At 42.2% G+C, this 24131-nt stretch overlaps 1 protein-coding gene across 9 annotated transcripts in view; it reads left to right on the top strand.

Annotated features, from left to right (window-relative positions):
• Window positions 1–23512, top strand: part of POGZ (pogo transposable element derived with ZNF domain) — a 52260-nt gene extending 28748 nt beyond the window's left edge. For 7 of the 9 annotated variants that reach the window (XM_027056178.2, XM_027056176.2, XM_053214800.1 and 4 more), the window contains 17 exons: window positions 821–996; window positions 1898–2006; window positions 3233–3523; window positions 3604–3822; window positions 5939–6045; window positions 6730–7067; window positions 7438–7592; window positions 13935–14035; window positions 14572–14718; window positions 17594–17728; window positions 17843–18015; window positions 18172–18312; window positions 19006–19062; window positions 19251–19363; window positions 19584–19608; window positions 19742–21421; window positions 22905–23512. In XM_027056178.2, the coding sequence (XP_026911979.1) occupies window positions 821–996; window positions 1898–2006; window positions 3233–3523; window positions 3604–3822; window positions 5939–6045; window positions 6730–7067; window positions 7438–7592; window positions 13935–14035; window positions 14572–14718; window positions 17594–17728; window positions 17843–18015; window positions 18172–18312; window positions 19006–19062; window positions 19251–19363; window positions 19584–19608; window positions 19742–21413 (3959 nt within the window). In that variant the 3' untranslated portion in view covers window positions 21414–21421; window positions 22905–23512. The remainder of the gene's footprint in view (window positions 1–820; window positions 997–1897; window positions 2007–3232; window positions 3524–3603; window positions 3823–5938; window positions 6046–6729; window positions 7068–7437; window positions 7593–13934; window positions 14036–14571; window positions 14719–17593; window positions 17729–17842; window positions 18016–18171; window positions 18313–19005; window positions 19063–19250; window positions 19364–19583; window positions 19609–19741; window positions 21422–22904) is intronic. The other 2 variants (XM_053214805.1, XM_053214803.1) reach the window with 1 other exon arrangement.
• Window positions 23513–24131: the final 619 nt, after the last annotated feature.

The raw sequence follows: 24131 nt of genomic DNA, 5'->3' as shown, positions 1-24131 counted from the left end.
AAGTTTAGTATTAATGATTTTTTTAGCCCAATGTAGTAAAAAAAAAAAAAAACTTTAAAACATTTACAAAATTACTTTTTTCACAAATGAAAACAACCTAAAATGTTTCAGTAGCCAGTTTATTAGTATTTATTATGAATGAATCATCTGCTTCATGAAGTCATACCATTTTTACTGGGTGTTGGTTAGTTTTTAGCCAAGTCTTTATCAGTTCTGATGTCAAAAAAGAGAGGGATGGCCTGTCAATCTCTCTGTTCCCGTATCTGTAAAAGCCACTGATTGTTTAGAGAATCTGTTGCATTTCTGAGATTTGAAATCACTAGGAAGAGGCATCATTCTTTAGATGTTGTATACTTGCTGAATTAATGTTTGTTGATGAATACTTTTAAAAATATTAAAGTGGATTCGCTAACAGCAAATTACATTCTGACAAAATAAGTTTCACTTAGTTAAAATATGTAAAAAAAATGTTACTTTGTTTTGCTAGTTTGGTATGGAGAGATTATGTTAAATCGTATATTAAATCATCAGAGTCCAAATGATAGCCATGTAGAAAAAGTCTTACTAAATTAAGACATCCCTAGTTAAGATATACGGGGGAGATATTAGTGAACCTCCCCTATCTACCTGTTTTTCTGTTAGATGTAGATTTGGGTGAAGTTTAAATTTTTGGTGAGGTTGGTGATGTTAAACCTGAGGTGAGTCGTGACAGTTTCGGATATTTTAATATCTGAGACTGCATTTCTTATCTGCGACCCCAATGTTTCTTGTAAAATGTGGCTTTGTTTTCTCTTACATTTTTTTTTTCTTTTACCCTTAGCTGGCAATTCTTTGGTCCAACAAGGTGGACAGCCGCTCATCCTAACCCAGAATCCAACCCCAGGTCTGGGCACAATGGTTACTCAACCAGTATTGAGGCCTGTCCAGGTCATGCAGAATGCCAATCATGTGACTAGTTCTCCTGTGGCCTCACAACCAATATTCATCACTACGCAGGTGAGTCGGACTCTGAATTCTGGGGCTGGATAGGGAAGGAGAGAAAGACTGTGAACCTTTGGAGTTTTAAGTCCTGTCTTTTGTCCTGGCTTTCTCATTTGCTGTTTTATAATTTGATACTAACTTTTATGGAAAGCCCAATATAACATACAGCTGGGTAATATCTTCTTCCTATCCTTCAGAGGGCTGTTAAGTGGTTTGATTGAGATCTGGGCAGAAATTAGTTAGAAAGCTTAGATTAGGAAGTGTTAATACTTGGCCCTCAAAGCTTCTTGCCCTTTGCTTGGGTTGATTTTCTCATAATGGGTGAGTTAATTGACTTTTGGAAATCTGTGTGTGAAATTGGTGAAGTGCAGGGAGAACTTTGGAAGAGAAGGAGGCAGATTATTTGATACATAATGTCAGTTGAAGTTGAAAGCCTGATGCTGGATGTGGAACCTAAAGGCAAGTGCTGCTCTTGGCCTGTGGCTTTCTGAGTTACAAACTCTCCTCTTACAGATTTGCCAGAGGTTTGTGGACTTTGGAAACAATTTCTTAACAATTGGTTTGTGTTGAATCACTACAGTGAATACTCTTAGAGTGTCACTTTTTTCCCCTTCTATGTCTTTATCTGTTTAGGGGCCAGTTTGTGGATGAGGTATTTTTTAAGCTGATTTTTTAAGACAGGAAGTAGATTTTCATTTTTGCTCATGGACTAAAGCTTATTCTTCAGTTTTGATATTTTGTCACTCAAAACTTTTGCCAGAATTCCTAAATTTCTCCATCTTGGTCATTTAAAAGCTCTACCTCTAGAAAAAGAACCACTGGGTAAGAGTGGGAATTTTTTGGATGTAGTCTTACTGTAGTATCTGCTAGTGTTAGCTAATCTCCATGTTAAAGATCATTTTGCTTTTTAATGCAGGGATTTCCTGTAAGAAATGTCCGGCCTGTACAAAATGCGATGAATCAGGTTGGGATTGTGCTGAACGTACAGCAAGGCCAAACGGTTAGACCAATAACACTAGTCCCAGGTAAGGAAAAATGTCTACCCATTTGAAATAAACTGGTATCCAGAAGATTTGTTTTTACTGTCTCAAAGTATTCTTGGTCATTTAAAAAGCATACTTAAGGAAAATCTAAAAATATAAGATCACACTGATTTAAGCCCAATTTTTAAAAATGATATCTAACCTTTGGCCAGGATGGTGTTTTATTTTTCTTTTTAACTTTTTACCACCCTTTAAAGAAGGGTTTATATAGTCATTTTTCTGCTTCTGGTGTTTTTGTCAGCTGTAAAGTTTGTTATCCTGAAGGAATATTATTAATGCAAACTCTCAAATTTCCGATTTCTTGTAAGTTTACTCACTTACATGGTGGGATTATAAACTTTCTTTCCCTTTAATTTTATAGCATAGATTTTGGGTATAAAACAAATGACCGAACCTTTGATGATAAATATTGCCAATGACTAGTTAGTATTTTTTTTTTAAGAAACTGAATTGAAAATAATTTTCTGAAATCTTGTAATTTTCCCCACAGTTCTTTATTAAGTGTCTGTAAGTTTACTACAATTCAGACCAAAAGAGATCTTAATTTTGTTGTTGTGAAGGTACCTCCATAAGCTGGTCTAAGTTGTCGTTGTTGTTCTCAGAGCCCACAAAGTGTTTTTGGCCTTCAGTCTCATGACCTTATCTTACCTAGTTCTGATATTTCTTATACACCTGTCCATGGAATTGTCTGCAGCTGAGCCAGGACATTCCCCTCTGGGACATCCCAATAGAATGGCATAGTCAGTCTTTTTGAATGCATAGAAAAGAATGGAGGACTCCTTTAGTGTCCTGAAAAAGAAAGATAGCTTTTTTCAGGACCACATTTGCCCTTTGGCCTATATATACCCATACTGCCTCCTAGTCTGTACTCATCCTTGTTCTTTCAGTATTGAGGTCAAGCTACTCCTAATTGTATTCTTGGGATGGAAAAGGCAGTGTGGTAAGGTGTTTGGGGAGGAATTGATAGGAATCTTCCTTCTTCAGTTTAATAGGGCTGGTTACTTAGGCTAAGTTCTTTTATCTGTTTGCATACCTATTTTCTTAGACATTAAAAATGTCTAACGTGCTACTCTTGGTAACCTCTGATGGCCACCAACTAGTTTGGAGAAATTATTTTTTCCTATTCCAGTATTTCCGGTAAACACTGGTAGAACGTATTAAAGGTGAGCTCATTGACCAAGATGTGGTACTTTGTTTCTCTTTTGAAGCTCCAGGTACCCAGTTTGTTAAGCCGACAGTTGGAGTCCCACAAGTGTTCTCTCAGATGACCCCAGTGAGGCCAGGCTCCACGATGCCTGTGCGGCCCACCACCAACACCTTCACCACCGTCATCCCGGCCACTCTGACCATTCGAAGCACCGTCCCACAGTCGCAGTCCCAGCAAACCAAGTCCACACCCAGCACCTCCACCACTCCCACCGCCACACAGCCAACCTCACTGGGGCAGCTGGCTTCTCAGCCTCCAGGCCAATCCAGCCAGACACCCAATCCCAAGCTAGGTGAGCCTTGGGAAGTGGAGATGGCCGTACTGGGCAGGGCTGTGGGTGGAGAACAGATGATTATCACTTGGCCAACATAGCTCCCTCCTTCCCCTCTCCACCTGCAGTGAGCATTGCCAGCTTTGTCACTGTGAAGCGACCCGGGGTTACAGGTGAAAATAGCAATGAAGTAGCCAAACTGGTGAATACCCTTAACACCATCCCTTCCCTGGGCCAGAGTCCTGGGCCAGTGGTGGTATCCAACAACAGCTCTGCCCATGGCTCCCAGAGAACTAGCGGACCTGAGTCTTCAATGAAAGGTACAGTAACCTGACCAGTCATTCAGAAACATTTTAATAAAGCATTCAGTATATCAGAACTCTATGCCTTGAAATAGAGATGTAAAATAGAATATAATTGCCACAGTCTGTTCTTACAAGAAACTGTAGTGTAGGAAAGAGGATGGCCACTGTGAAAAGTATAACTAAATCAGCTACAAGGAAACCATTCTGTGTCTCTTGTGCTGTGGAGACGAGTGAAATGGACTGGTTGATCAGAGATGGGTGGTGTAATCAAAGGAAAGCTTCATGGAGGAGGTGGATTTCTGCACAAGGTTTAAAAGTTAGGAATTGGTAGGGAGGTTTCCAGGTGGAGACAGGATATGAACATGAGAGTTTTCAGTGGTCTAGAGCAGGGGTCAGCAAACTTTTTCTCTAAAGAACCAGGTAAGTATTTTAGGTTTTATGCACTAAATAGGGTCTCTGCTACAACTACACATTGTTGTGCAAAAGCACCCGCAGACAATATGCATATAAGCATGACCGAACTCCACTAAAACTGTGAACTCTGAATTTTATGTAATTTCCACGTGTCAGAATATCTTCTTTCGCTTTCGTTTTAGCCATTTAAAAATGTAAAAAACATTTAACAAATGGTATTGGAAAAACTGGGCATTCATATCCAATGAAGTTGGACCCATACAACATATATGAAAGTTTAACTCAATGAACCGAAGACCTAAGCATAAGAGCTAAAACTATAAAAGAAGAAAACATAGAGGGAAAGGTTCATAATACTGGATTTAGCAATGATTTATTGCACATGACACCAAAAGCACGGGTAACAAAAGAATATAATAATAATAATAGATAAATGGAACAACCTCAAATTTTAAACTTTTAAAAGGGCATCAAAGAACACTATGAACAGAGTGAAAAAGCAGCCTACTGAATAAGAGAAAATATTAGAAAATCATATATCTGATAAAGGGTTAACATCCAGAATATATAAAGCACATCGCTTCTCAGCCTTTTGGCTAAGATCAAGTGCAGAATCTATAAAGCACAACTCAACAACAACAACAACAAAAAACCAAACAACTCAATGAAAAACTGGGCAAAGGAGTTAAACAGACATTTCTCCAAACAAGATATACAGATAGCCACTAAGCACACAAAAAGATCCTCACCATCACTAATGATGAGAGAAATACAAATCAAAACTGTGTTGAGATCCCACTTCACACCCATCATGATGGCTCTTACCCAAAAACCAAAATAACAAATGTTGGTGAGGATGTATAGAAGTTGGAACCCTTGTGCATTGCTGTTGGAAATGTAAATTGGTGTGATGGTTTCTCAGAAAGTGAAACATAAAATTACCATCTGACCCAGCAATTCCACTTCTGGGGTAGGACCCAAAAGAACTGAAAGCAGGGACTCATATTTGTAACCCATGTTCAAAGCATTACCTACAATAGCCAAAAGACTATTGGACTTCCAAGCAGTCCAAGTGAGCATCAGCTGATGAATAAACAAAATACGATATATGCATACAGTAGTGTATTCAAGGAAGGAAATTCTGACACATGCTACAACATTCATGAACTTTGAAGACATTCTGCTAAGTATTAAACTAAGCTGGTAACAAGAGGAAAAATACTGTATGATTCCACTTAAATGAGGTACCCAGAGGAGTCAAATTCACAGAGACAGGATGTATAATGGTGGTTGCCAGGGACTAAGAGGAGGGAGGAATGGGGAATTAGTTAATGGGTATAGACTTTCAATTTTACAAGAGGAAAAGAGTCCTGGTGGAGATTGCTTGTACAGCAATGCGAGCGTACTTAACTGTTCACTGGAGAATGGTTAAGAGGTAAATTTTATGTATGTTTTACGACAATTAAAAAAGTAAAAGCCATTCCTAGCTCATGAACCAAACAGAAGTTCGCATCTGACTGGATTTTATCTGTGAGCTGTGATTTGCTGGCCATGAGGTAGAAGAATGATGAAAAGAATGTTCCTCATAGTGATCTCTCATGCTTGCTGATAAACATTAATGTGCTCTTCAGGAAGTGTTTAACCTTTCTTCAAAGGGCCAATAATCTTTTTCAAATATCATCATACTAAGCTTATCAATGCTTTTCACTTCTTCCAGTGACCTCTTCCATCCCAGTGTTTGACCTCCAGGATGGTGGACGGAAAATATGTCCACGATGTAATGCTCAATTCCGTGTTACCGAAGCTTTGAGAGGTCACATGTGTGTAAGTGATACCTACCACCTGTGATGGGGATCCAGCTTCAATGGCTACCGCTGTATACTTCCTATAGGGTTGGGAACTTGTGAAACGGGGGCTCTGAAATGACTAGGAAGCTTTATGCTCTCCTTTGGCCTATTTTGGAAGAGTTTTATACTTTGGAATGTGGAAGGATACATTTAAAGAACCTCTAGTAGATTAGAACCTTAATATGTGACCTTAGTTCCTTGGTCATGATTGATTTTGAAATTGCACAGGTGGACAGGTTTGTTAGATAATCAGGACTCAAGCCAAGTTGGCCTTGGTTTATCTTCTATTTATTGTGTCATTGGCTGAATCAGGAGTCAGTCATTAACCAGTTCCCATTTCTAGCCTTTTCATTTTTTGGTATTAGTCTAGACACAAAGGTTGAAATTTCCTAGCAGGGAGTTTAGAGGCAGGTTATGCTAGTGGGTGGTTAAAGGATCTAAAGCAGGAGGGAGAAGTATAAGGTACGGGGTTTGGAGTGGCATATGGCTGTAAATATATATCCACTAGAAAAAGTGGGAGTCCTGGAAACACTGTAGAACACTGAAGGGTGAAACCTGGATGAGAATACCTAGAATCACACCATTCCCAGGAGATGTTCATGAGGTTGGGGAGTTAACACATCCCAGGCCCCAGGATAACTACAATGATCTTCCTTTATAGTACTGTTGCCCAGAAATGGTGGAATACCAGAAGAAAGGAAAGTCTCTGGATTCAGAACCCAGTGTCCCATCAGCAGCAAAGCCCCCGTCCCCTGAGAAAACTGCTCCTGTTGCTTCCACACCCTCTTCCACACCTATTCCTGCTCTGTCCCCACCTACCAAAGTACCAGAGCCAAATGAGAATGTGGGTGATGCTGTCCAGACCAAACTCATCATGCTAGTAGATGACTTCTACTATGGACGGGATGGTGGCAAAGTGGCCCAACTCACAAACTTCCCTAAGGTCGCCACGTCTTTCCGATGTCCACATTGTACCAAAAGGCTAAAAAACAACATTCGGTAAGTGTAGCTTCAGAGGTTATACCCTGGACAAAAGACTGAAATTTTCTTAGATGTTTAAGTTTTTCTCTTTGGGCAACAGTCCTATTATCCATTCTGGATAAGGATTATCATTAAGTCAATAAATGGTACTTTAGAAGGAGGAGGTATTGTGGTAATAATAGATAACTTTGGGTGGAGTGAAGGAAACCAGTACATCCTTCCACAGAACTCTTACTTTTAGGAACCCTTTTCTGGGCTCAGAAAGGGACTGTCCCAAACTGGGGAAGTTGTATGTATGGGGGCGGGAGGGGACACATGTAATGTGTGTTCTGGGATTCCAAGGCTCATTTTTTTGTTTTCTGTACTTTCCCCGTGTGCTGTGCTACAGATTCATGAACCATATGAAACACCACGTAGAACTTGATCAGCAGAATGGTGAGGTAGATGGTCATACCATCTGCCAACACTGTTATCGCCAGTTTTCCACGCCCTTCCAGCTCCAGTGCCACTTGGAAAATGTTCATAGTCCTTATGAATCGACTAGTAAGTTTGGAAACTCTTAAACTCTAGGGGTAGACTTTGCTCTTCATTCATTGAATGGCACTGGGGGGACCCCATTATTTATATATGAGTATCAGTACAGAGGAAGCTCTTGGCACATTTCAAGTCAATTCCTTATTTCACTCATCATCTATTCTTACAACTTAGACTTCCCTTCAAGCCTGAATTGAGTTCAGTGCTAGATCCTGAAGTATTAGGGGCTTTGGTTCAGGACCACTGTAATGTGTTGTAATGTATATAATATAACATGATGGATCCCTTACCTAGATTTTTTTTTTTTTTAATGTTTTTATTTTATTTTGAGAGAGACAGTGTGAGTGGGGGAGGGGCAGAGAGGGAGACATAGAATCCAAAGCAGACTCCAGGCTCTGAGCTGTCAGCAGAGAGCCCAAAGCGGGGCTTGAACCCATGGACAGTGAGATCATGACCCAAGCCGAAGCCGGATGCCCAACCAACTGAGTCACCCAGGCGCCCCAAGATCTTTTTTATAGGAGGAGCAGTCATCTATATTTGGACCTCGACTTTAGTTAGTGCCCTGATAGCTTTTACATAGGACAAAAGGTAACATTATAAAGTGCTTTACCATTAAGATAGTGCTTTCAATGAAATGTGAGATAAGATGTTGAGTGTTACCTCCACTTGACATCTTGCAGATGAGGAAATACAGGCTGAACACAGGCTTACAAAAATTAAGCCATTTACTTCAGAGCATACATCTCTAGTAAGGTGCCATTGTGAGGAGTTGAGTCCAGACTCCTAGAATATCTCCTGTGTCCTTCAGGGGATTTCTGGTTGTGTTGCAGAGACAAAAATTACGAAAATATAGGAAAATGAGAACAAGACCGTATATTTATTATAAACACGTGCATTGTATGATACCAGTGATGGGTGAGATAGTTGAGAGAAGAAAAAAGATCTTTGAGGCTAGATTTCCCAGAAAGTCATGCTTATTAAGCTTTTAGGGTCTTAAAAAACAAAAGACTTTCAGGGTCTTTAAATGCAAGAAGGATTTAGAGGAATGAAAAGTAGTAAGAAGAGTGATGGGAAACTGTGTGAGCAAATGCATAAACAGAAATATGCCATGTTATCTGGATGCTTTTGCTACAGATTAAAATTCTTTGACTTAAAAATGGATTAAATGTTAAGGATATCCATTATATCATTTATTTATTTATTTTCAATTTTTTTTTTTTTAACGTTTATTTATTTTTGAGACAGAGAGAGACAGAGCATGGACAGGGGAGGGTCAGAGAGAGGGAGACACAGAATCTGAAACAGGCTCCAGGCTCTGAGCTGTCAGCACAGAGCCTGATACGGGGCTCGAACTCATGGACCGCGAGATCATGACCTGAGCCAAAGTCGGCCGCTTAACCGACTGAGCCACCCAGGCACTCCCCATTATATCATTTAATTGAGAGGACTTGAGGTAGAGTAAGCTGCAAGGCCAGAACTTGAGTGTTCTACTTCTCAGCAGTTTCTTGTCTCTGACTTGTAGTAGAGTGGCTATGTTCATCTTGGGCCTTATCTTCAGGCACAAAATAGCACAGACGAAGAAAGACCTGATCTTCCTGTGTCTTTCCTGAATCTGTTTCTTACTAAGCAGAATTGTTTTCTCATTACATCTCCTTGGCCTTGGTCATACTGGCAAGGGTAAAGGGATTGCCATTTGTGGCTTAGGCTAATGCTGGTCAGTTGAAACATAACGTGCCACATATGCAATTTTCATTTTTTTAGTAGCCATTTTTAAAAAATAAAAAGTGAGGGGCTCCTTGGGTGGCTCAGTTGGTTAAGCGTCCAACTTCAGCTCAGGTCATGATCTCACAACTGGTGGGTTCAAGACCCGCATAAGGCTCTGTGCTGACAGCTCAGAGCCTGGAGCCTGCTTCAGATTCTGTGTCTCCCTCTCTCTCTCTCTGCCCCTTCCCCACTCATACTCTGTCTCTCTGTCTCTTAAAAAGTAAATATTAAAAAAAAATTTTTAAGTGAAATTATTTTTAATTTTTTAAAAAACCTCCTTTCTTTTTGGGGGCATCTGGGTGGCTCAGTTGGTTGAGTGTCTAACTTCAGGTCATGATCTCATGGTTCATGAGTTCAGGTCCCACATTGGACTCTCTGCTGTCAGCACAGAACCTGCTTTGGATTCTCTGTCCCCCTTTCTCTGCCTCTTCCCGCTCGTACTGTCTCTCAAAAATAAAACATTTAAGAATGTTTTCTTTTTTTCCTTTTAACTGTTTATTGTTGGGTTTGGTTTGGTTTTCTTTTACAGGGTTTTTTTTTTTTTTAATATTTTTATTTATTTTGAGACAGCATGAGTGGGGGAGGGGGAGAAAGAGAGGGAGTGTGAGAACCCCAAGCAGACTGTGCACTGTCAATGCAGAGCCCAGCACGGGGCTCCATCTCACGAACGGTGAGATCATGACCTGAGCCAAAATCAAGAGCTGGACACTTAACTGACTGAGCTACCCAGGCACCCCTGTTTTGTTTTGTTTTTAAGTAAGCTCTATCTACAACGTGGGGCTTGAACTCACCTGCGATCAAGAGTCTCATGCTTTACCTACTGAGCCAACCAGGCACCGCTGAAATTTTAACTCAGTATCTCAAAATATAATCATTTCAGCCTGCAATCAAGATTTAAAAATTAATGAGATGGAACTTCAGACTAATAATTTGGGAACAGAATGGATATTGGAATCAACTACTATGCAGTTAGTGGCAAACTAGCCAACTTGGTCTAGATTAGGACCCCAGAGTCTTGGAAAGTCTGAATAACTCATCTGCAACAACCACTGCATACACCTCATTTTTATATAGAATCTGCTGGTGGGTTTTTGTTAATTCCATGTAAGTATGACTGTACATAGGAAGATAAGTTTTTCCTTGTGGGGGAAACCCCAGACCATCAGAACCTCATCAGTCTTTGTCTACTTAACCACTCTTGTTATGTCTGACTTTTAATTTTTGAGTAATTTATGACCTAAAATTTATACTGATCAAAACCTGAGAAATCATTGACCCAAGGAGGTAAATATTTTCTCTATATTTTAGTATGTATCCGTTTTATTCTTGGATTCTTTTTTAACTCCTCTGTTCTTCACCAGTGGCAGATCCTGCATAAAAGCTTATTATTATTTTTTTAATGTTTGTTTATTTTTGAGAGAGAGAGAGACAGAGCGTGAACAGGGGAGGAGAATCCGAAACAGGCTCCAGGCTCTAAGTTGTCAGCACAGTGCCCGATGCGGGGCTCAAACTCAGGAACAAGTGAGATCATGACCTGAGCCGAAGTTAGACACTTAACCGACTGACTGAGACACCCAGGCACCCCAAAAGTAGCTTATTTTTTAACGTTCATATTTTGGGACCCATTGCTTTCTTTTTAATTTTGAAAAAATGTTTCCTTTTGTTTTCTGAAGGTGTTTTCTGAAGTGTTTTTATTTTTTTAAAGGTTTATTTATTTAATTAGAGAGTGGGAGGAGCAAAGAGAGGGAAAGAGAGAGAAAATCCCAAGTAGGCTCCTCATTGTCAGCAGAGCCTGATGTGGGGCTTGAACTCACAAACTGAGATCATGACCGACCCAAAACCAAGAGTTGAACGCTTAACTGACTGTGCCACCCAGGCACCCTTTCTGAAGTATTTTTAAATTATAGACATAATGACATTTCACTCTCAAAAGCTTTAGTATGTATCTCTAAAAAATACCTATTTCAATATACAGCTATAGTGCCTTTGAGAGAGAGTATATGTGGGGGAAAGGCAGAAAGAGAGAGAGAGAGAGAGAGAGAGAGACAGAGGATCCCAGGTAGGCTCTGCACTATCAGCACAAAGCCCCATGTGGGGCTCGAACTCACAAACTTCAAGATCATGACCTGAGCCGAAGTTGGATGCTCAACCGACTGGCACTGACTGGTGCCACCCAGGTGCACCATATATCCTTAATATCATCTAATACCTAGTCCATTTTCAAATTTCCTGAATTGTCCCCAAAACATCAATGAATCATTACACTTACTTACAGTAACAGTATAATCTTAATAGCATTATATTTTGTTTAAACACTTGTTTAAGGGCAGTAGACTGAGGAAGAGGTCAAGTTGAGGGAAGGATGCTTCAGGCAACTTAACCATGGTCAGATGTCGGGAGGATCCTGTGTGGAAAAAGACACTACAGAGGGAACTGATTGCTTGATAAGGTCTTAGAATATATGGAATGGTGAGGTTGGCTGAGCCTTAGAAAGGTATAAGGTCTCTATCCTTTATTTCAAAATTTGGAGAACAGGAAGCAGAAGCTATAGTAGCTCACTCCTATCTTCTCAAAGTAAGAGACTGTGTTGGGTATTAAAGACATGAGTGTAATGGTACTGGAAGGGACCGTGTTAGGATGGCTGCTTTGCAAAATCAGTTAATTCTCTCTCAGATTTTTTTCTATACCACCTCCAATGTAGAACTAGAACAGATGTGGATGGTTAATAGAGACCTCTTAAATTCACTGATGGCATAGGTTTTTATCTCCCTGGTATTCTTGGTATGAGATTAAATCTTAGCATGGTGTTTATGTGTTAGAAACTGCTTAATAAATGTTATTATTGATGATGTGTGACAGCTATACCAAGAGAGCTGATGTATAGGTTGTGGGAAGAGCCTTCAAGGTTGAATGAGATTGCCTAGGGAAAACACAGAATAAGAAAGCCTAGGACAGAAGGTTGGAAAGCACCAGTAGTTTAAGGTGTTCTAGAAAAAAAAGTAACTCATGGACAAGCCATTTGAATTAAGAGGTGAAGGACAAAAACACAGGAGAAAACATTGTCGTGCCACTAGTTACTGTTCCACAAACCTGTCACGTACCTTCCATACCTGTGTGCTGTTTTCCATTCTACTCTTGGACCCTCTGCTGGCAGTTCTTATAGCATTCAGCTTATGTAGCTCACAGCTTCTCTCCATCCTTTTAGACAGAATTTTTTACTTATTTTGTCCTTGTAGCACCTAACGAGTCTTTAGGCAGTACTTCTAAATGGGTTGTCATACCCCTTTGAGATAAACACAAACTTGTGAATGCTTTTTCAGAAAAATAAACATTGTACTCTTGGAAAAATTTCAGGGGATACTGAAGTTCCCTGAGGCCTCCTCCATGGACCCCAGATTAATAACACCTGGTTTTGTTTTGTTTTGTTTTAATTTTTATTCATTTGAGAGAGTGTGCAAGCTAGGGAGAAGAGCCGGGGGAGGGGAGAGAGAGAGAGGGAGGGAGGGAGAGAATCTTAAGCAGGTTGCACATTCAGCACAGAGCCCGATGCAGGGCTCCATCCCACAACCCTGGGTTCACGACCTGAACCAGAATCAAGAGTTGGATGCTCAACCGCCCAGCTGCCCCCTTGTTAGTTTACTTTAAAGAATTATTTCAGTTTCACTATTTGGGGCAAGCAGGTGCTGGGCATTGTCCAGTAAATGATTAAAGCTTCAAATTTACTATTTCCATATTTGCAAAAACTTGAAAATAATTCCAGTGACAGTAAGAAAAACAAATAATTTTGTCTGTTTAATTCAAAATACATAGCAATTCTGAATTTTTTTGATATTTTTGATAAAAATTCACAATTGCAGCGTTATAAGGTTGACAGAATGACTAATTTCAAAGTTTAATGATCTCAACAACTCGTAACAAGGCAAGAACTTCTGTTCATGATTGTTGGTCTTTTAAGGATCAATTCTTATACTCATTCAGTAGATGTCTGGTGAATGTTTGTGGAGATAGTGTCTATTCTTGAGCAGAGAAATGAAGTAGTGTAGTACTCTAGGAGAATTCACTTGGCAATGGTATGTAAAGCATAGACACTGTTTATTGGAGAGAGATACGAGATATTCGGAAGCCAGCTGATTAGTAGTAGAAAATCCTGTGGGTTTCTACCAAGTTTTTGTCTGTGAGAATAGCAAAATGACCATTCCTTGATGCATTGTGAAATAATGGTGGCAGAACACAGGTGTTTAGACTCAGAGACAGTGCCTAAGTGCAGGAGGAGGTAGGGAAGTGAGAAGGGAAACAAATCAGGAAGAGGAGGCTGAATTAAGTTAGAATTGGTGGCAGAATAGCCAATTAAAAATGTTTTGTAGATAGTTCAAACAGGATTTTGGTAAAAACTCTGAACTAGAGACATAAAATTTTGTCATCAGCAACACAGACATTAAGACAACCATTTTAAAGAAAGAAGAAACTCAGTGATTTTACTGATTATTGAAAATGAAGATAGAGAAGTCAGAGAAAATAAAGATTATGAGTCAGCGGGACTTTGGTCTTATTTTCAGGTGGATTTATTGATTATTTTTCTTCTTACAGCCAAGTGCAAGATCTGTGAGTGGGCGTTTGAGAGTGAGCCACTATTTCTCCAGCATATGAAGGATACTCATAAGCCTGGAGAGATGCCTTATGTCTGCCAGGTATTGCCTCTTTCTCTAGGGAGCCTTAGCCACCTTGCTCTCAGGCTAAATACAGAGAATTCACTAATGAACATTGCTGAGTACCTCCTGTACACACTCAGTTTTAGGGACACTGGGGAGATCCAGAAGAAATAAAATAAACATAGGTCCTGTTTCAGGATTTTCTGTGCCAGAGAAAAACATCAAAGGAACATGTGCAGGCACCCAGCCAGGGAACCCATCAGAGAACATACACACATGCTGTGGAAGTGTGTCTCCTGAGCTGCCGTCTGGAGATGGACCAGGAAAACTTTACTCCTTGTAGCCACAATATGACTTGTTCTCAGACTTTCTTGTCCTTCTCCGTTTTTATCTTCATTCACAGCTGAATTTATCACAAACAGCCCTGCATTGCAGACTAAGAATAATAATTTGATTTCTATACATTTAGGAGAACTTAGTTTTTCTCTTATTTTGACATTTTCGTTGCTACTTCTTTTTTAAGGCCTCAGTTGTTCACTTCGCTCTTAGCTTATTTTCCCTCTTATGTGACATAGGTGTGTCAATATCGCTCCTCACTCTACTCTGAGGTAGATGTCCATTTTCGGATGATCCATGAGGATACTCGGCATCTGCTCTGCCCTTATTGCCTGAAGGTCTTCAAAAATGGCAATGCATTCCAACAGCATTACATGAGGCACCAGGTACCAGGCACCAAGCGATTCCCATATTCTCATTTTTTTAATTTTATGGATGCTGAGGCCAGGGCTGAGCTAAGCAGATAATCTTGGTAGAGAAGGTACTACACATGTGTTTGTAAAACTTCGTACCAGATTTCGATTATATGCCATGCACTGGGCTAGGTGCCAGAAATTTTGTGCTAACAAGACAGTTAAACAGTACAATAGAGCATGGAGAGTGTTGTGTTAGGGGAAGTATAGGCTATAGAACAGCATATACCTATTCTGCAAGCCTGCTGAGGCTTCCTGGAAGAAGAGTATTTGAGATCTGTAGGATGATGAAGGTGAGCCACATGAAGTGGGATGAACAATGTCCTCCAAGCACAGAGTGAGAGGATGGAGGTTCAAAGAATTAAAGGAAGTTCAATGTGGTTGAAATGTAGGGTATAAGGGGGGAGTCAGAAGCTAGGACACAGGTGGTGGAGAATCCTGTAAGCATGAAAAGCAGTTTCAACTTTTTTTTTTTTTTCATTTTTATTTATTTTTGAGAGAGACAGAGCATGAATGGGGGAGGAACAGAGAGAGAGGGAGATACAGAATCCAAAGCAGGCTCCAGGCTCTGAGCTGTCAGCACAGAGCCTGATGTGGGTCTTAAACTCACGAACTGTGAGCTCATGACCTGAGCTGAAGTCAGATGCTTCACTGACTGAGCCACCCAGGCACCCAAGGTGTTTAAACTTTGTAAGTCATTGCGGAGGCATTAAAAGGATTTTTTCTAAGTCCTTGAGTGAAATATTCAAATTTACTTTTAGTCCTGATTATACCGGCTGCATTAGGAGAATGAATTGTTGGAGGAGATTGAAACCAGAGTTAGGGGGACAGGCCAAAGGCTCTTTCAGTTTAGGTGAGTGATGGTAGTGGCTACTGGCTTTGAGGGGAAGAAGAGGATAGAGTGGAGAGATACTGAGAAGGTAAGTGATACTTAGAGTGTAGATATGGATGAAGTGAAGGTAGTGAGGAACAAGTTAGGAATAGTGCCTAAAATTCTGTGTTGGGGAAAATGGACGAACGGTGAGACTATTGAGATCGAAACACTGCAGAAAGTAAGGTTGGCAGTGGGAGGGGGATAACATGTTTGGATATTCTGAGTTAGCCGTATCTGTGGACAGCAGCTGAAGTTGTCTATTAAACAGGGAGTTGGATATACAGGTCTGAAGCCTGGGAGAAAAGCCTAGGCCGTGGAAAAACTACTTAGGAATCATTATTATATAAATCAAGTGATTTTCTTTTCTTTTTTTTTTTTTTTTTTTTTTTTTGAGACAGAGCAAGTGCATATGTGTGCACAAGTGGGGGAAGGGCAGAGAGAAAGAGAGAGAGAATCTTATGCAGGCTCAGTGCACAGCCCAACTTGGGGCTCAGTCTCATGAGCTATGAGATCATGACCCAAGCCAAAATCAGGAGTCGGATGCTTAACCGACTGAGACACCCAAGCACCCTATAAATCAAGTAATTTTACATGTAGAAGTTGCCGTGCTCCCTCACCTCCAATTGAGAATAAGATGAATGCTTAGAACCCCCGAAGACTCTGTCTACAAAGCCAAGACCATAGTCCTAGAAGGAAAACCAGAAGAGACTGATGTTGAGGAAGCTGAGGGGAGGAAAGTGTTTTGAAGAAAAGGATGTGATCAAAATGTTGCAGGAAGATGTCAGCATAGAAACTTAAGAGGCCAACCTTTAATTTTGCAACATAGGAGCTGTGTGGTCAGTTAGCAAAGTGGAATTTAGACTTGGGCAGGACGAATGAAGGAGAGGTCAGGAAATGGAGACAACTTATTTTTAAAAGTTTCAGGACTGAGGGTGGCAGAACCAGGGGAAGAGATAGGTTAGCAAGGAAGAATTTGTTGTTGCTTTTGTTGTGTTTTGTTTTTAAGCTGGAATTTTAAACTGTTGCCAGAAAGGAACCACTAGAGGAGGAGAGTGAAAGTGCATAGAGAAGACACAAAATGGAGAACCAGAGGGGTGTACCTGCCTGGGTGTGCACACATGTGCTCCCACTGTCACATGTGAGCTCCCTCCTGGGCTCACACACTCGTTTGCACAGGGGTGACTGCTGGTAATCCCCCACGCAGGTGTTTCCAAAGAGCAGCATGGATATTGTCCCTTGTACTCAGGAAATGGGAGTCTTGCTACCCTGGGAAGAAGACTATAGGGCTGGGTCCTGTTGCTGAAGGACCTAAGAGTAGGCAGTCTGGATCCTCAAACTTGTCTCACAGGGAGGCATATCTGTATACAGTGATGTGTGCAAGGAAAGACAGCAGGGTATGGAAAAAATACTATCATTTGTGTTAAGAAAACGAAAGGGCAAACAGGGAGGTGGTGATTACAGATGTATGTGTGTGTTACGTGGTTATGTGCATAGACTGTCCATGAAAGAATACCCAGGAAACTGGTAACACATGGTTTCTGTGCAAAGGGACGGAAGGCAAACTTAAAACATGAAGCAGTACAGAATAAAAAGTATGATTTTTTTTTTTAATCATATATTGCTGTTTAAAAAAAACAAGAAGAATATCTGGAGGTAGGTAGCACTGTCCACATTGTAAAGACAAAGCAGGGGCAAGGAAAACTTTAGTCACTAATCCACATTATTAAACCAGGTCAGGAAGGGATGGTTCGAGCATCTAGACATCCTGCCTGAGTCTGCCTTTCTTTGGGACCCTGGGAGGTGATGATTCTCAGTGGTAGGTTTTGGTGTCGTGTTGTGTATTTCTTTTTTCCTCTTTTAGTTAATCACAGAAAGCAGGGGAAAGAATGATTGTTAGCATTGATCTACCTTCTTATCAGTAAAGAAAGTTTTGGGGGAACCTTTAAGGGATGCTCTTTCTTTTTCTCCCTTCAGAAGAGGAATGTTTATCACTGCAACAAATGCCGGCTGCAGTTTCTCTTTGCAAAGGACAAAATTGAACACAAGCTTCAGCACCATAAAACCTTCCGTAAACCCAAGCAGCTAGAAGGTTTGAAACCAGGCACCAAGGTAAAGAGCTTGTCAGTGTTTCTTTTATAGATCCAGGAGGGGAGGAATAGAGATTGTCACTATCCTGAGATTCGGCATGGGTGGCATCTAATTGTTCCTTCCCTTGGCTCACAGGTGACAATCCGGGCTTCCCGAGGACAGCCACGAACTGTTCCTGTTTCCTCCAATGATGCACCTCCCAGCACCTTGCAGGAGGCAGCACCACTGACCTCCTCAACAGACCCTCTGCCTGTCTTCCTTTATCCCCCTGTCCGGCGCAACATCCAGAAGAGAGCTGTTAGGAAAATGTCAGTGCCTTCTTCTGGAGGCTGGGGGCCGGGTGGGCACGACTATTCCTATAGCCAGTGTAATCTGGTAGTGTCTTAGCAGCATCTGTTGTCTGCAGCCCCCACAATCTGAAGTCTCCTGGGGCGATAACAAGAATTTTCCTTGTTTCTTGACAGGAGTGTCATGGGCCGACAGACATGTCTAGAGTGCAGCTTTGAGATCCCAGATTTCCCTAATCATTTCCCCACTTATGTTCACTGCTCTCTGTGTCGCTATAGCACCTGCTGCTCTCGAGCCTATGCCAACCACATGATCAAGTAAGTCACGGTTAAACTAGTGATCCTATGTGGGAGTTCAGATTCTCCAGAACTCCTTTCACTCCCTCCTTCCAACTCTTAGAGCTGTTTATCTATCTCTCCTAGCAGAGTAAGAGTCAAACCCATGGGGTTTTTTTGTTGTTGTTGTTGTTTTTTAATTTTTTTTTAATGTTTATTTCTGAGAGAGAAAGAGCACAAGCTGGGGAGGGGCAAAGAGAGAGAGAATCTGAAGCGGGCTCCAGGCTCTGAGCTGTCAGCACAAAGCCGGAAGCAGGGCTCGAATTCACAAACCACAAGATCATGACCTGGGCTGAAGTCGGATGCTCAACCCACTGAGCCACCCTGGTGCCCCGGGTCACACCCATGTTCATATGGCTTTGATAGTGCTCTAATTTTGTAGGACGTTGCTACTGAGTGTGTCCAGGGACCAGCAGCAATAGATGGGAGCTTGTTAGAAATTCAGCCTCTGTCCCTCACCCCCAGGCCACTTAATCAGAGTGTGTGTTTTAATAGCTCTCCTGGTGATTTTTATGCACACTAATAGGGAATATTAGTATGACAGGGAAACTGGCTTAGGTTGAAGTGAGGACGGACTGAAGGGGCATCTCTTTTGTTGGGGGGCATTGTCAGAGACTGCTGACCTCTGGCGAGCAGAGCCCCTAACTCATGCCACTTTTTCTTTGTCTTTCTCAGCAATCATGTTCCACGCAAGAGCCCCAAGTATTTGGCTTTGTTTAAAAATTCTGTGAGGTAAGGGAAAACTTACTGATGGACTCTTAATTTTTCAAGTTCTTACATTAATCCATTTATCGTGGGGGCTTGGGCATGTGAATTAATTTGAGAGAGAAGAGAAAGGACACTCGCTTTATTAAGCCTCAGAACTTACTCCCAGTGTCACTATTATATTTGTTTTGTATGCTCTTGATTCTCTTCCTTAGTGGAATCAAGCTGGCTTGCACTTCATGTACCTTTGTTACCTCTGTGGGAGATGCCATGGCCAAGCATTTGGTATTCAACCCCTCTCACAGATCCAGCAGCGTCCTGCCACGGGGTAAGTAGTAGAGGTGGGGGTGAGTGGGACAAGAAAAAAAAGCTAAGGGTACGGGTCCTGCTGTGTGAGTCAGGAGCATCTCTACCTGGCCTGACTCATCCACTATTTAGATAGACATCACCAAATTGGAAGCATTCCAACCTGAAGTTTATATAAGACTGGAGGGTTTGTTTCTTCGTTGAGTTTAACTTTTTTTTTTTTATTGCCCCGTTTCCCATAGGACTCACTTGGATATCTCACTCAAGGTAACAGAAACTCCCTTCATGGTTTAGTTTCTGCTTTCCAGTGTGATTCATCTTTTTTTATTATCACTGCCAGTAGTATTTCATTTTCCTGGTTGAACTGAGCTTTCTTTTCCTCTCTTTGCTAACCCTTTAGACATGGCCACACTCGTGACCGAGTACATGACCGGAGCTTGAAGAATATATATCCTCCTCCTGCCTTCCCCTCTAATAAAACTGCCACTGTGAAATCTGTGGGGGCCACCCCAGCTGAGCCTGAAGAGCTGCCGCCTCCTTTGGCCCAAGCACTCCCATCCCCAGCCTCAACCGCAACCCCACCGCCAACCCCAACTCAGCCCCAGCTTTTAGCCCTCCCACCCTTGGCCACAGAGGGGGCCGAATGTCTGAATGTGGATGACCAGGATGAAGGTAGCCCGGTCATCCAGGAGCCTGAGCAGGCCACAGGGGGTGGTAGTGGCAGTGGAGTTGGCAAGAAGGAGCAGCTGTCTGTGAAGAAGCTTCGAGTGGTCCTGTTTGCCCTGTGCTGCAATACAGAACAGGCTGCTGAACACTTCCGAAATCCACAGCGACGGATCCGACGTTGGCTTCGGCGCTTCCAGGCCTCCCAGGGGGAGAATCTGGAGGGCAAATATCTGAGCTTAGAAGCAGAAGAGAAGCTGGCTGAGTGGGTGCTAACCCAGCGAGAGCAGCAGCTACCTGTGAATGAGGAGACCTTGTTCCAGAAAGCTACCAAAATAGGACGTTCTTTGGAGGGAGGGTTTAAGATCTCTTATGAGTGGGCTGTGCGCTTCATGCTCCGGCACCACCTGACCCCCCATGCCCGGCGAGCTGTGGCCCACACCTTACCTAAGGATGTGGCAGAGAATGCAGGACTCTTCATTGAATTCGTGCAACGACAGATTCACAACCAGGACTTACCCTTGTCCATGATTGTGGCTATTGATGAGATCTCCTTGTTCCTAGATACAGAGGTGCTAAGCAGTGATGACCGAAAGGAGAATGCCCTGCAGACAGTGGGCACGGGGGAACCTTGGTGTGACATGGTGCTGGCCATTCTGGCCGATGGCACTGTCCTCCCCACCCTGGTTCTTTACCGAGGACAAATGGATCAGCCTGCTAACGTGCCGGACTCGATACTGCTGGAGGTGAAGGAGAGTGGCTACAGTGATGACGAGATCATGGAGCTGTGGTCAGCCCGAGTGTGGCAGAAGCACACAGCGTGCCAGCGCAGCAAAGGCATGCTTGTGATGGACTGTCATCGCACTCACTTGTCGGAAGAGGTGCTGGCTATGCTAAGTGCCTCTAGCACCTTGCCTGCAGTGGTCCCGGCGGGCTGTAGCTCCAAAATCCAGCCGTTAGATGTGTGCATCAAACGAACCATCAAGAACTTCCTGCACAAAAAGTGGAAGGAGCAGGCTCGGGAAATGGCAGATACTGCATGTGATTCCGACGTCCTGCTTCAACTGGTGCTGGTCTGGCTGGCTGAGGTGTTGGGCGTCATTGGGAACTGTCCAGAGCTGGTGCAGCGGTCCTTCCTCGTGGCCAGTGTCCTACCTGGCCCTGATGGCAACATTAACTCACCCACTAGAAACGCTGACATGCAGGAGGAGCTCATCGCCTCCCTAGAGGAGCAGCTGAAGCTGAGTGGGGAACAGTCTGAGGAGCCCTCAGCTTCCACTCCCCGACCCAGATCATCTCCTGAAGAGACAGTTGAGCCTGAGAGCCTTCACCAGCTCTTTGAGGGTGAAAGCGAGACCGAGTCCTTTTATGGATTTGAAGAAGCTGACCTAGATCTGATGGAGATTTGAGTGCTGGGGTCAGGAGCGGATGTGGAGTGTGGGGGGGGGGGGGAGGGAGGGGAACCGTGAGGGGGTGGGTAGAGGGATTTAGGGAAAAGGGGATATGCCAGGTGGGGTATTTGGTTTATATTTTTTAATTTTATGCCCCCACTCCCCCCCGCAATGTTGACTTCTGCTTCCCTGTGGATTTGTGGATTATTAGGAATACCAGTGGTGATCCCGTCTGAGCCAAGGAGCTGGCCCATTGGTCGTTCACTTCTGCTAAAAACCGGTTTTCGTGACTTTTTTTTTAAAACTTAAATCACTGTGTTTGGTATTTTTCTGACAAAATCAAGAAAAAGAAAAAAATATTCTTTGTGGGCGAATGTTAAATTTTTGTTCCCCTTTTACCTCAATTGTATCATAGTACATCTGGGTTTTTTTGTTTGTTTTACTGTGTGGCAATGTCTTTGGGCATGATGCTTTCCAACCATTGTCAATGTGAGAACATTTCTGAAGATGGGAAAGACAAAAATATGTAGCTCACAAACTGGTTTATTATATATATGGATAAAAAAAACTTTTTTCATTGTGGTCTTAACACTTTTATATAAAAATGAAAATGGAAAAAAAATCCCACTGAACTCTCTCTTCCTTCTCCTTTCTTTCCTTCCCTCTCCAGAGATGTTGGTTTCTACAGCAACTCTGAGATATAAACTTGTGGCTTTAAAAATGCATGAAACCACCTCTCATCCAGAATGATGAATTAGATTTGTTTTTCCTCACCACCTTCCCTCTAACAAAAACATGACAGAACCAATATTCTTTGCATTGGGATCCTTGGCCCCTCTTCCCATGCTCACCCCATCACTCCGGACAAAGGATCATACATGTGTCATTAGCAAGCAAGAGGTACCGAGGTGATCACACAGTGTTAGGGTGGAGGCCATTCCCAGTGTATGGGTCTTCAACATGTTAAGTGGACAGCATGCCTGTTCAAGAGATCACATGTCCTAAAGCCAGGAGCTAACTGTACAAGAAGTTACATGTTGAACTTCATAAAACAAGACAAACCACTTGTTGAAATCCTGTTTTAACCCTGTGGCTTTCCTCATTTCTCTTAATGCTTAGAGAAGAAGGGGACCTGAAGAGGAAACACAGGGGTGTGCACAAAGAAAAAGACATGAATCTTTATTTTTCACTGCCAGCTTCAAGGAAAGAAAATTTTTCTACAGTTTGCATGAGGGATTTTTTTTAATTGTATGTACTCATGGTTATAAACTGAAACGTACTGTGTAACATACAGAGAAAAGGAACAAAAACCCAAGCCCAGCTCTCCCACAGCTACACCTTCTATCCATCCCAAGTCTTTCAGCAACATGTCCCTCCTGGGAGCCAAGGAGACAGCCTAGCCTGCACAGGCTTGTCAGTGGTTCATCTTTAAAGTGTACATAAGTGGAACATTTAATAAAATGAGGGGAAATGGATTTATAAACAATGTGGTTTGTTTTTTTTCCCTAGGTAACCCTATTGTAGTAGGCTTTCACAGACTGGGACATGCTCAAGATGTGATGGGCCTGGTGGTACAGGTGTGACATTTGTTACCACCTCCTTCTCCTCACCTCCATTTTTTGGTTTTTTTAACCCCAGCACACTATAATGTAGTGAACTGGAGTGATCCCACCCATGAACAGCTTGGCCAGCTTCATGAACCCATGGCATCTGGAAAGTGAACTGAAGATCCGTCTGCTCTTGGCCTGCTCTTCCCCAGCTTTCTGCCTGATGCCATTTTGACAGAACATGGACCTTGAAGTCATCCTTTTGCCTTTGAGAAAGTTCAAGAACTATGGTCAACTCTATCTACAGTGACCGAATCCTCTTTGGTAGTCTCCGTAGCAGCCCCAGCCTCAGCAGAGCTGGGTCCCTGGCCTCTGCATTATTTGACTTTCCTGATGGGTAATTTTTTTAAGACCATAAGACCAACAGTGGAACAGCTGGGTTTTGGCCAGGAAGTTATCTTTGTGGATTCCGCCCGCATGGCTTAGTAGTAGAAGGAAGTTTTTTTTTTTTGGTTTTTTTTTGTTTTTTTTATAATTCAGTTTAATCAATAAACAAGTATTTATTGACTACTTTCTGTGTTGAGACTGAATATGTGGAAGACAGAAAACTCATTTCCTTTTACTTTCATTTACTAGTTTGTTGCGACATGGATAAAATGGAGATCGTTTGATTTCTCCCTCTACTCTTACCTAACTGAAGTTCTGGAATAGTTGGGAGTTTAAAAAAAAACTTTGAGCTTGCTGCCTATACTAGTTCTCAAAGCAGTTTAGAGAGGATGTGCATCAGAATCACCTAGGGTGTTCATTTTTAAAATTCAGGTTTAGGGGCGCTTGGGTTGGTCAGTCAGTTAAGCGTCCAACTTTGACTCAGGTCGTAGGTTCGTGGGTTCAAGTCCCACATCGGGCTCTATGCTGACTGGTCAGAGCCTAGAGCCTGTTTCAGAATCTTACTCCCTCTCTCTCTGCCCCTCCCCCATTCATGCTTGTCAGTCTCTTGCTCAAAAAATAAACGTTAAAATTCTGGTTTAACACCATTTTGGGAGTCGAATTTGGCTTAATGCCCCAAATGATTTGAGTCACAGCTAAACTTAGAGAACTTTTTTTTTAAAGTTTACTTGTTTGAGAGTGAGTGAACAAGCGGGAGAGGAGCAAAGAGGGGAGAATCCCAAGCAGGCTCCACAGTCAGTGC

The sequence above is a fragment of the Acinonyx jubatus genome, chromosome C1 (genome assembly GCF_027475565.1).
Source record: "Acinonyx jubatus isolate Ajub_Pintada_27869175 chromosome C1, VMU_Ajub_asm_v1.0, whole genome shotgun sequence".
Taxonomy (NCBI): Eukaryota; Metazoa; Chordata; class Mammalia; order Carnivora; family Felidae; genus Acinonyx; species Acinonyx jubatus.
The sequence above is the reverse complement of the archived record's forward strand: the minus strand, read 5'-3'. Positions and strand labels throughout refer to the sequence as shown.